Genomic DNA, 13,702 nt, shown 5'->3' with positions numbered 1-13,702 from the left:
TCTAGACTACTGTAATATTATGTTTATTTATCCACTAATTACATTTTACAAGTAGCAACTTACACTCTCCAGTAATGGCTAACCATAATTCCCAGAATGTATTTTCATGGGCTAGGAATCATAAAAGTGCTAGGAAATAACGTTCAGTATCTAGAGTCACACAGTTGTCTGGAGTATATCTCGTAAATATATTAAAATATGTTATTTGTCGTGCATGCAGACTACTTAAATCCTGCTGTCTTTAATAGGATTTTAAATGTTTAGCAGCAAGACCATTGCTGCAATAAATCACCCACTTGTGACTGGATGACTGTAAATTGCTGCTCATCGCTGTGCCTCCCTGATATATTTGATAACAAAGAAACCAAATGAACACACAATGAGTTTTAAAGCTTGATGTTTAATATACATGTGAGCTTTTCAGAGAAAGCTGAATCACTACTATTATTATTTGACCTACTGGAAATGAGCATAACAGGCAATACCGCAGGATGGCTAAAAGTAATTTCTCTAGTTTTGATGCTATCAGAATTCTGGAAACAGAAAATAAAACAGCAACAGAAACTGAAAAGTTGGACAGTATTTGAAGAGAAATATAAAATTGGTCCAATATAGATTCTTAAAAAAAAACTCTTATGGAGAAAAAGCATAATTTGAGCAGATGCATATAGAGTTCCAAAAAAGATACATAAGTCTTAGAATGAGGTTGAGAGGATTCTGATTCTGACTTGACCCTGATCTTTCCCTCCACACCAGTTCTTTTCATACATAGCAATAGCAATAGCAATAGCACTTAGACTTATATACCGCTTCACAGTGCTTTACAGTCCTCTCTAAGCCTAAATGACAATAGCTATAAATTCCTTTGAATATACTCCCGTCTTCTGCAACTTTTTCGACTTCTGGACGGAAGTCTGCCAGGATAGCCAGCTAATAGTATCAACTACATTAATTTATTCACCATCTCTCTTCATATCCGTACAAGACTTTTCAGAAAATACTTGGCAAGATTTCTCTCCATACCATGCAAAAAGTATCAACTGCAGTATATTTTACATTTAAGTCAATGTCATTTATGTTTTAAACAGATGAATGTTACCGTACTTTAAGAGAAAATCCCACAGAAACATACAGAGGTACCTCTGTACTCGACTGCTTTGAAGCTCATCAAATTTGTTACTCAACGGATTTTAACAAAAATCTTGTCTTGGTACTCATTGTTTGTTTGGTTCTTGAGGTACAAGCTAGAACTTGTTGGTGTTGGCTACCTTATGACTTGCAACCCTTTCCAGAGAAAACAAAAGGGTCAGGCATTAGTCATGTGGTTTGTTTGGTACTTGTTGTTTGTAGTACTCGTCGTGTCTCCTAGAACCAATTGAGTACTGAGGTACCACTGTACTATATTCATATTCACGATGCAAGAATAAGAATACAGAATCTGTTTCTAAGAGCATCTGTTCTAATGTATATATCATCATCTTGAATAAAACATTTATAATGCTTGTGGCTTTTACAGTTCTGTAAAGAAATTTCAAACACCTTTCCTTATGTCTTCACCCAAGCTAAGGAAAATAACCCCTTTCTCAAAAGTCTTACAGCAATCTGTGTTATTCCTCAGGGCAACACATCCCATTCTCTCTAGCCATGGAGACAACCCTAATCAGCTATCCTAGTATTAGTTAAGGATAATAAATACATTGATTATACTTTAAACAGATCAGATACCATCACTATCTATAGAGAAGCTTTCCAGAAGATGTCATTATCCTCATCTCTTATAAAGCGCTATTCTCAAATCATAAAACTGGTTACTGAGGAAAATGGGATGATAAACTTGATAAACCCTCAAAGCAATTCTGATGCCATTCCATCTCTTACTACATAAGTATGGCTGAACTATGGAAAAATAAACAGGGAACTCTTCATATAGATGTTTCTACTGCCACTGCAACTACACACTAGCTTTGATCAATGAGAGCATGAGGTGGGGAGAGTGGAATTTAATTGTAGTAAATTATTTGGACTGATTTAGATTATTACTTTCCAATGACCCAATAGTCACTCACAGAGACAATGGTAAAAGAAAAAAAAATAATATACAGGTAGTCCCCGACTTACGTCCACAATTGAGCCCAGAAGTTATGTTGCTCAGTGAGAAATTTGTTTAAGTTAGTTTTGCTCTATTTTACGACTTTTCTTGCCTCATTTGTTAAGTTTGTTAACTGCAGTTGTTAAATTAGTAACACGGTTGCTAAGTGAATCTGGCTTCTCCACTGACTTTGCTTGTCGGAAGTTCGCAAAAGATGATCACATGACCCTGGGACACTGCAACCGTCATAAATATGAAGCAGTTGTCAAGCATTCAAATGTAAATCACCTGGTCATGGGGATGCTGCAATGATCATAAATCACTTTTTCCAGTGATGTTGTAACGGGAGGAGGTTTGGAAATACTTCTAGCAGGACTACCAGATTCTGTAACAAGCTTTGTTCTCTATACCATCAATCTGGCAAATTGCAAGATTCATTTCTCTCGCCATGTACATGTATACATCTGAACTAGACTGTTGTTTCTCCATGCCATATAATATATGTGGGTATATGAATACTTTTGTATGTATGTATGTATGTATGTATGTATGTATGTATGTATGTATGTATGTATGTATGTATTATTTATTCAGTTATTTATGAATATTTATGTATTTATGTAGTGTATATTAGAGGTGGAGACCCTCTGAGAGCTGTATGCAATGAAATTTCATTTTAATGTATGCCGATCAGTATACATTCAAAGTGACAATAAAATTATTCTAAATTCTAAGTGTTGTAACTCAAGGACTACCTGTACAGTAGGAACCCAACTCCTTCCCCAAGATTTTCAGATTTTTTTAAAAAAAAATTAAAAATTCCAAAATAGTTTTGAACACTCTTGGGAATTATGGACAACTCACCATTGTTTTCTATACCAAAGAGATTGTATGACTGAGATCTAATCATCATCTTGAAGAATCCAAATATAAAACTAGTGAGGGTGATGCTTACCACTCCATGATGATTAGAAGGCATCTCTTCCCATGGTGTATATTCTCGTAAACTTCCAAGATATGGACAATATGGGGACAGCCTGAAGCTCGCCAGTGATGATCCACTTCCTGTCGTGCTTTTGGGCTGTCATACAAGAGCTGTAAAGAGACAGGAAGGAGTAACAATTAAGCTAACTTTTTTTACTTACCATCTAAATTTGCTGCCCTGAAAACTCTTAACGGGAATGAAAACTGTCAAGCTCATTCAGTTGGACTCCTTCATTACCCCTAATTTTTCTCCCAAAATTATGGATACCAGATTAGGCAGCTGCTCTATGTTTAGAAACAAAAGAGTTTTTAAAGCACTGCCCTTAGTGCACTAGAATGAAATATAGGTAATCCTCGAATTACAACCACAATGAGCCCAAAATTTATGTTGCTAAGTGAAACATTTGTGAAGTGCGTTTGCCCCATTTTATGACTTTTTTTGCCACAGTTATTAAGTGAATTGTTGCATTTGTTAAATTAGTAACGTGGTTAAGTGAATCTGGATTCCCCATTAACTTTGCTGGTCAGAAGGTTGCAAAAGGGGATTACATGACCTTGGGACACAGCAACAGTAAGAAATACATGCCAGTTTCCAAATGTCTGAATGTTGATCACGTGACCATGGGGCTGCGGCAATGGTCATAAGTGTGAAAAACTGTCATAACTCACTTTTTCCAGTGCCATTGTAACTTTGAATGGTCACTAAAAGAAGTATTGTAAATCGAGGACTTCCTGTAATCTTAACCTGTTGTCCTTAATCTGCTGCTCTTCCAAATGGAAATTAAATGTATTTTGAGATCATGTATCCTTTTCCAATTTGAAGTATGTATTGAAAGGGTTGAGTTGATAGCCAGTATATATTTAATAGATATTTGGGGAGAAAAATATTTACAAATCATGCTTGTAATATTAAAAGTGGTGGCAGAACTATAGGATTTATTTTCTTTACACAAAAATAACCTTTGTCAATTATGTATATATTCTAGCCCCAAAATAGGTTTATATGTAATAGCAATGGTGAAGCCAAAGAGAATACAGATAGTCCTTAGACCCCAAAAAAGAAGACTTACAACCTAGATTCTAAGTTTCAATGTCTGCTCCCCACCCCCCGTATCCCAAGTCATGTAACTGCATTCTGGGTGCTTAGCAACTGGTCCACATTTATGTTTGCAGTGACGCAATTTATGGGTTTGATTTTTTTAAAGAAACTGGTATATGCTTCCAATTTCTGGCAAAAAAACACCCCATAGTGAGCAATAGATTCACTTAACAACCATGGTGTTTGCTTCCTGGACTCTTATAATGACTGCAAAAAAAAAGTTGTACAATTGGACATGGTCACATGATGATCTGCTTTATGACCACATACGGTAAATTGCAAGCTCAAATATGGTCATAACTAAAGGACTACCTGTAACAGGATTTACTTTTGTTTAAAGCAGTTTATAGCTTGGAGTTTAACCTGTCTGACAATGTTAAAAAAGATTTACTCCTTTCCTCTTTATCTTACTCAATACAATACTTGGCAGTTGTGAAGTGCATTTCAGGATCTTTAAGTAAATAAGGGTTGTTAAATACGTGCTGACTGTATGACTATGCTTCCTAAATAGTAATTTAACCTCATATTTCCCAAGGATCACTGCCTTCATTCTGATACTTTAGTCCCTAATGTATGCTCCCAAACCTCATTTTGAAGCATCCATAAATTTGCTATCAGAATAATTATTTATATCCATCATATATATCCATCATCACAAGATACAGTTCATTGATTGGGGGGGGGGGGAGATGTAATGAGAAAGAGACAAAGAAAATCACAGAAGAGATTTCTGATTATAGTGGCATAGAATGGCAATAAATAAATATGTCTTACTGTGCCCTAAATGGAAAGGAAAGGGAAAAAAACCCCAAAGCTCTGGGAGACCATAATTTCTCCCCACTGACTCAGACTGACCATAAATAATCTTTAGATTTGGAGCTTTAAAACATGAAGGTGGTTCTAACCTTTCTACAAATCAAGATATAAGATATACAGTTATTAATTTTCTTTTTTATATGCAAAAAATGCCTGTTCTGAATTCTCAGTATTTTAAAGAAAATGACTTTTAATTAGAGGGGAAAGCCCTAATAGAAAATGATAGAAGTACCTGTAAAACATTCTAGGATTTTAATGTAGCTGTGTGTGTAGCTGTAGATGGCTACCCTCTAACAAAAACTAAAGAAAAAATAGAATAGGCAAATTCCTTGTTTGTCATTTAGTAAGCATGAAATCCAGAGCACAGGGAGTTTTTCAAATAGTAGTCAAGTATATCGTAGAAAAGAGGGACGCGGTGGCTCAATGGCTAAGACGCTGAGCTTGTCGATCGAAAGGTCGGCAGTTCAGAGGTTCGAATCCCTAGTGCCATGTAACGGGGTGAGCTCCCATTACTTGTCCCAGCTTCTGCCAACCTAGCCGTTCGAAAGCACGCAAAAAATGCAGGTAGAAAAATAGGGACCACTTTTGGTGGGAAGGTAACAGCATTCTGTGCGCCTTTGGCATTTAGCCGGCCACATGACCACGGAGATGTCATTGGACAGCGCTGGCTCTTCGGCTTTGAAACGGAGATGAGCACCACCCCTTAGAGTCGGGAATGACTAGCACATATGTGCGAGGGGAACCTTTACCTTTTATATCATAGAAAAATAAATGATAGTTCTGCTTCATCTGTATGCCCAGAGATGTAACACCAACTTTAATCCACCACATAACAGATATACTATAAATAGTAGTAATTGTTTTTCATTCTCTCTCTCTCTCTCTCTTTACAATATTAACATGCATTTTTCTATGCATGTTTATTTGGAAGAATTTTCTAAAGTAGCCAATCAGTTCATTCTACAGTAACTACATATACGTTTGTAGCCTTATTCCCATTAGAGGTATCATAGTTTTATGATACTTAAAGAAAGGGAGCACAGAGTAAAGAAAAAAACATCTTTGGTAAAAGCAAACAAGGAAAGTGACCCTATTCTTAATAAATATGAAGCAGTTGGTATTCCCTTCATCTTTCAAAAGAGCAGACTTTTTCTGAGAAAGATGATTTCTGGTACAGTTCAAAGATTTAAGTTGCTTAATTTTTTTTTTTGTTACATTTTGTTCTAATGCTATGTTATTGCATGGATAAGTGTCTAGTATTTCTGCTTTTATTGGCCAAAGAAGAAAAGTGCTTCTTATAACCTTTCCTACAAGAAAGACGAGACATGATTCCATATAGATTTTTAGAAGTGCTTTATGAAGCACTTTTACAAGTATCAATCAATTTAGTTGCATTTCCATGGAGCTGGAGGATCATATAAGTGCTATAGAATTCTGGCATTGTAAAATTTGCATTTTCAAAGCCACTGTGAACCTAATTATAATCTACAAAATCTTAATTCTTACATTTGGCATGTATTGTAAGTAGATAAGCATCCTTTTATAATTAGATGTATCTACTATAATATTCAGGCAACTCTCTTATAGGCGTAAATATATTTCCATTACTGTTAGGCAGAGAGGTGGAGGGCTCAGTGGCTTAAAAGATACTGGAAAAGCTCTGTACTCCAGCAGTTCGAGACCTACTGCTGCGCGATGGGGTCAGCTCCCATCACTTGCCTCAGCTCCTACCAACATAGCAGTTCAAAAGCATGTAAATGCAAGTAGATAAAGAAGTACCACACTTCAGTGGGAAGGTAACAAATGTTCCGTGTTTCACTGTATGCTTTGTGCAATGAAACAAATAAAATGTTAAAAAATTATGATATTTATGTAGTTACTTACCAAGCACATCTAAATTATATTAAAGTAAACAAAGTACCTTTACAATCTCCAACGCATATCAAAAATTTTAAGCACCCCTAATGTTTGGAAATTGAAAGTTGAAAAATTTGACACACCCTAAATGTGCATTATTTCATGGTAGCTATATGACCATGGAAATGTCTTCAGATAGTGCTGGCTCAATGGCTTAAAGAAGCAGAGATGAACATTACCCCTAAAATTGGCTACGACTAGCAGAATAAAATCCTTTACCTTTACTGTTAGGCAGAATATTAATATTAAGGGTCCACAGAACTCAATCTAGAATTGCATAATTCTAGATAGTAGATAATGCTACTGATTATCTGGGATATGCTAGATTGAGTGGCAGTGCTAACATTTTCAAAGTTAGTCTAAATAAATTCATCTTGAACTAAAATGAAAATATATACTGTGTTGAATAAGTAGGTGGAATATGAGAGGCAGCAGCATAAAGCATTTTTACTCTGAAATATATTTTAAAATATTATTAGTGCTAAGAACTGCAACATCTAGGGAACTGCAATATCCTAAGGCTAATAATTTTCCACTCCACATGGTACTTTGGAATGTGCAAATAAAGGCCGTTTTTATTGGGAATTAGCAGAGGATAAGTTTTTTAAGCATAAATTTAAAATTTTTAATAATCTGAGGCATTATATTAAATCTTCTCTTCATTAATTATTGAAAAAATAACTTATTCAAGCAAGTTCTTTTCTGTACTTTTAGAAAGCTGTAGGACTTGGACAATTTGCAGTGAAGCTTAAGAAAGCTAATGTAGAGGTGAAGAGAGGGAGTGATCAAGTGTTCTTGATCCTTCCCCTCCACTGATTCCCTTTTAATAATTCTATCCATCTCTGGCTTAGAAGCATCAATTAAATGTTCAGAAAAGAAAGATACTTTGAATTATACTTTAATGGCCTAGTAGGAATCAGAAGCAGCATCACTGGAAAAAAGTCAAACTATTCTCTTTTGCTTTTCTCACATTGCTTTCTGAAAGGCCTGGATTTTTATAGTAATAGAAAATCACCAGAGTACCTTGTTGAGATGGATGGCCATGTAAGTTGAATAAATAAATAAATTTGGAGGCATATATTTAGATTCAGTTCAACACTGGGAGCTGACAGTCTTCACTGACAATTATGTGGATTTAGGAGTTGTTTGTTTGATGTTTCAGGACAGTGATAGCTACCTAAGAAAAGAAACTAAAGAGCCTGAGAGATGATTACATTTTCTAGAAAGACTTTGATTTCAATGAAATCATGTTGCTGATTACAAATTAATTACTAATAACATATTGTGGAAATTATATAAAATATAAAAGCCAACAAATATTAAAGAAGTATTGAGAATCCTTAGTTTCAGTTTGTTGGGAAATATGGTTTTATTACATTCTGCCTGTGTGAAAAGTGAATATAAAGATAAAGCCAGAAACTTTTATTTTGAGTTTAATTGAAAAAGACTTGGGGGAAAAAATTGGAACTTTGATGTTATGTATGTTGAGGGCAGCAAGTTTACTTTATGCACAAAAAATGGAAGGATGCTTTGATTCCCACAATGATGATGGAGCTAACACCATCATTGACTGCTAAATTGACTGCTTTGGTAAAAGAAAAAAACACAATTACATTTGTTTTCTACTTGGAAACAGCTTCTGGACTTTGTACTTGAGATGGAAAAAAATGAAACTTTAATTTTGGATTTTACTGATTAGATAGGTTTGTTGTTATAAAAATGGTTCATTTAAACTATTATGTAAAAGTAAAAAGACAAGGTTTGATGTTATTATCTTATTCTACTGCACCAGAGGGAGTCGGAAGTCAATGCCTTTTCTTTCTTTTTCCCCTTTTCCCTACAGTTTTCCTTCCCCTTCTCCCTCCCCCATTTTTCCTATTATTTTCTTTTGTATTTTTGCATTTTATATTACAAACTAATAAAATAAATAAATAAATAACTGAATGAATGAATAAATGAATAAATTTTGCTTTAAGAACATAACGAAATAAGCACTGCCATACTGGTCACAATGGCTAACAAACTGTACAAGGAAGCCACTAATCTCTTAGCAGATGGCTTTGGAGGCAATCACTGCCCTTGAAACTATAGCTGCTGACCCTCCATGGCCTCCATGAATTTGTCCAACCCTTTTTTGAAGCCAGACAAACTGACAGAGAGCAGCACAGGTTGTGTCTATTTTCAGTATTGTTTCTTATTTTGAATGTACTTTTGGCCTTTTTACACTGTGTTGACACCTTCATTGAATTATTTCCCATTAACCCAAGACTTGTTTCCTCACTACCCACTGTTAGTTGTGGTTTTTGTGTTTTGGGGGAAGGAAAGATGGGCGCAGTTCTTATATACAGGAGATTGATAGGTTCTTTAAAAATTCATGATGCAGGGATAAGCAAAGCTATGCTCTTTCTAAGTCACAAGGTGACCAAATAGGGCTTATTTTTCTTTTACATTAAAATATATAGTATATGGTCATAGGAATGGTCAACTCCTGCAATTTTCAAGTCAATAATATTTTTATGAAAAGGTCCGTTGATCACCCAATATTGTATATATGAAGAGAAAAACAAGCAGGTATCTATCCTTATAGAATCATTTCCTGGGTCATTTATTTGATACTGTGGAATAATTTTTAAAAAGTCAAAGCTATTCAACTCATATTTTAATCCAGTCTTTTCTAATTAAAAAAAAGTCTGTATAATAGGAAACTGCGAAGAGTGAAAGGGCACAATTGAAACTTGAGATTGACATGTCATATCCAAGAAAGGCATGTTTACTTTGAACCAATTTAGCTCTATTCAAGACCAGATGGATTGCATTCTAGCCTATGGAAGGAATTAAATGATGATCTGTCAAGTCTCTGTCTTCAAAAAATAAAAGAGGGCATGGGGAGGAAAAGCCGTAAAAACACAGACAGTGTCACATAGATGTCTGAGAAGATTCATAAATAGATCATAAAGAGACTGATTCATAAACATATTGCAAAAGTGCGGTATTTTTTTATATATTACCATAGTCAAAAGATTGACTCACAGTCTTTTACACAATCAGTGTGGATTTATCAAAAATAAGTCTAGCCACTAATCTCATTTTTTGACTGGGTAAGTGATTTACTGGATTGTCAAAATAATGGAGACACAATGCATCTTGATTTCAACATGATTTGATAAAATACCTTCTAATGATCCGATTAGCACTATGCTTAACAGCTGACTATAAAATACAGTACTTAGCTGGATACATAGCTGTAAAATCATACCCTAAAACTACTGTCAGTAGCACGATAAACCTATAACCTAAAAATGGAACTAACTTTCAAAACAATACTGGTAGGTTAGAACACTGTTTCCCAACATGTAATTTCAAGATGCATGGGCTTTAGTACTCAGAATTCTCCAAACAGCATGACAATTACATACTAGCTATAAGGTTGGGAAAAATTAGGTTAGAGAAATGGGCTGAAAGTAATTGAATAAAATTTAATAAAAACAAATGCAAGATTATTACCTTTTAAGAAAAGCAAATCAAATATGCGACATACTAGTAGGGTACTAGTACCCTACTAGTACTACTAGTACTAGAGGGTACTAGTATTTATTAAAAAGATCTTGGATTAGAAACTAGATCGGTCAGTAGTGTAATGTAACTATAAAAAAACAAACAAATGACAATTTAGGCTACAACACAAAACACAGTTTCCAATTCACTAGAAGTAATTGCTCTACTTCTTGCTGGTTTGATCAGATCCCATCTTGTGTATTGTTAGTTCTGGGTGATGCTCTAATGAGGATCCAGAAGTGAGAAGAGAAATTATGTCCTATGAAGAAAGACTGAAAGACTTAAAAATATTTAATTTTGAAAAAAGATTATTGGGGGGGGGGGTTCAGCAATCTGACTGGAAAATCCTGGGAACTGAAAGTGCTCTTCAAATACCTAAAATATATCTCACAGAAGGATATGGCCTGTTCTCTATCATTTTGGAAAGGGAGTTACAAAAAGGAGTGGGGGAAGAGAAAAGTCTGTTTACTGGGGGGAAGGGGGAGAGAAATCTTCTTTTTGACTGGCTCCACCCCATCTATTCTCTGCCTCCTGAGTCCCAGCTGATTGGGAGGAGTGGGGATTTTGCAGTAACCTTCCCCTGCCACGCCCACCAAGCCATGCTACGCCCATCAAGCCACACCCAGAAAACCGGTACTAAAAAAATTGAAACCCACCACTGATTACATTTCATTTATATACATCATTGTGATATATATTCACACCATCATCAAATACATATATCTAAACTAGCATCTGGCTCAAGAAACCTGACTGGGTGAGCACTCATAGCATGTCCTCTAATGTACAATCTCTCATGTGCTTGATAATAGAGTCATAGGTGAAGACTTTACAGAACCTATTTGGAACAAATAATAGCTTTTCTATTTTTTTCTTTTAAGTTCCAAATGACCTCTGTAAAGCTGCAAAAACTAACATAACCAACAAATACAAGATGACAAAAACTATTAGTATATCATATAAACATAAAAATATATAAGGTGATTAACAAGAGAAGTATCTACTGCATGTATTGTTGTATTCTCTTTAATAAAGTTGCATGAAACTTTGCTTCCTACAGAGACTCTGATTTATACAGTCCTTGCAATGACTGTGCAGTGAAATCTCTTGGATTCAGTAACGCAACTTTCGAAATAGAGGAAGAGCTGATTGATTTATTCTCTAAGAGAGGATCCTATTTAACATTACTGCTTATTTTGAACATGATAACTTTTCTGACCCTTAATATAAGATAATCTGTTGGGAAGCTCAGGTATCAGATATATGATATTTCAATCATTCTATTCTTGGGACACTTTTCAGATGGGAGAAGAGGAGAATATCAGAACATAAGCTGTGGGGATAAAACCTCATCCGTCTTCTATTTTCTTCTTGAGGATATGGGAAAAATATGGAAAAATACTAGGAAGGAAGAAATCAAGATGATTTGGGAAAAACAAGATAGATGACCCAAAGTCCACTATTGCTGGATATTTTAAACATGTTTTTTCCCTTCTAAAATATCTCCTGATGCTGATTAATTCATTCCCACATAGATGAGTAATCAGTTAAACATTCCAAATGAATTTATGATTAACTGCCCAATTCTAAACATGTTTATTTGCATGAGTTTGGGAGCGCTTGTTATGCTTAAGAGTGAAGCCTAAACATTTTTGTTGATCACCACTGAAGCAGGAGTGGGCATGTGGGCATGCATGTGCATATGGGCCATCTAAAAAGCAGATAAATTATTCTTGGTGACTGTGCAAAGTTTCAAGCGGAAGGATAATGTCAGTCATGAAATCAGCTCCCGCAATGAAGCAAAAGATGTAGTATACTCAAACCAGTATTACTCAAACCAGGAGTATTAAAAAAAATAATTTTAAGTAGGCTTTATAAAAGCTGCAAGCTTTTATTCCCAGGTTTCCAATTCATATTTAATGAAGGTTAGTTGGACCCCAGAATGTTTTTGTTCATATTAGCAGAAAAGAAATTGGTGCATTACTTTTTTAGTGGAGATTTTTTTTATATATATAACAGCCCCTTTAATAAGTACTGACTTGAATTTGTAGGAAAAGAGAGATTGAAACTAATTTATGTTTCCTAGTAGGCATAACAATACCAAGATCCTAAAACAACATCCTAAAACTGTTCTGTACAACATAGTAACAAAAAAGTCTTCCTATCTCTTGCATTTCATGGACACTTCAGTTCACCTATATCCATGATGGTGAACTTATAACACATGTGTCAGAGGTGGCACGCAGTGCCCTCCCTGATGGCATGCAAGCCATCGCCCCAGTTCAGCTCTGCTGCACATACATGTGTGCTCCTGCTGGCCAGCTGGTCTTCGGGTCTCTGCCGTGCATGTAGGGGGGGCGCATGCATGGGCCACACGCGCATTACATTTTAGGGGTTCGGCCGCGCGCACATGTGTTCGCATGTGTGCACACACACACACTTTGGGCACTCGGTCTGGAAATGCTTAGCCATCACTGACCTGTATGTTTGAATAAGATTAGTAACCTCTGCAACAAAAATTTTAATAAAACCATTGGTTATAAACAAAAACAGCAAAACCTGTAGAATGCATCCCCAGTGATGCTGACATGTCTAAAACGAGTAACCTAATTCCTGTGATGTAAACTTTATTTGATGAAGTTTGTATTCTGACATATGTGATAGATCCTAGCAAAAACTTTGCTACCGATGCTTCAAAACAGTAAACATAAAACAGAAAGGATAAAAAGAGCCTATATCAAATTCTTCTAGCCTCCAGGAACATTAGCTAGAAAAGAAAGAAAGACTTTTGATATAAAACAGTATAACACTGTAGCAAAAATAAAATAATGCACAATCTCTATTTCTCTGGTACCCTATGGTCATATGCATATCAAGTGCACAGGGACACAAGCAAACAAACAATCTGCTTTCAACTAAAGTTGATGGGAAGACATTAAACTAGGCAGGTCAAAAGGCCTTCCTATAATTAGGGACAAAAATGTAAAAAAAAAAAACCCACTTGCTTGGCCACCTTAAGCTACCAAGTGGATTTTCAAAGACTATATTAATTATTAAGTCTAAATACATCAATTTACTAATTCAAATATTGATGTAATGTGAAAATAAAATTAAATTACCATCTAGTATCCTACTTCTATAAAATGTGAGCCCAGGGGAAGGGTAAGTCAACTCACAACATAATAAAGGCAAAGAGGGCAATATAAAATTTAGCAAAGAATTCCCCCATGTGCTGTTAGCAT

General features: G+C 35.3%; 1 protein-coding gene across 8 annotated transcripts in view; it reads right to left on the bottom strand.

Moving 5' to 3' along the window:
• MAPKAPK3 (MAPK activated protein kinase 3) overlaps positions 1-13,702 on the bottom strand; it is a 67,048-nt gene that overhangs the window by 10,897 nt on the left and 42,449 nt on the right. For all 8 annotated transcript variants that reach the window (XM_034440238.3, XM_034440233.3, XM_060688418.2 and 5 more), the window contains one exon: positions 3,045-3,184. In XM_034440238.3, coding sequence (XP_034296129.1) covers positions 3,045-3,184 — 140 coding nt within the window. The remainder of the gene's footprint in view (positions 1-3,044; positions 3,185-13,702) is intronic.

The sequence above is a fragment of the Pantherophis guttatus genome, chromosome 2, assembly GCF_059756535.1.
Source record: "Pantherophis guttatus breed Tessera chromosome 2, ASM5975653v1, whole genome shotgun sequence".
In the NCBI taxonomy this organism is placed as follows: domain Eukaryota; kingdom Metazoa; phylum Chordata; class Lepidosauria; order Squamata; family Colubridae; genus Pantherophis; species Pantherophis guttatus.
The sequence above is the reverse complement of the archived record's forward strand: the minus strand, read 5'-3'. Positions and strand labels throughout refer to the sequence as shown.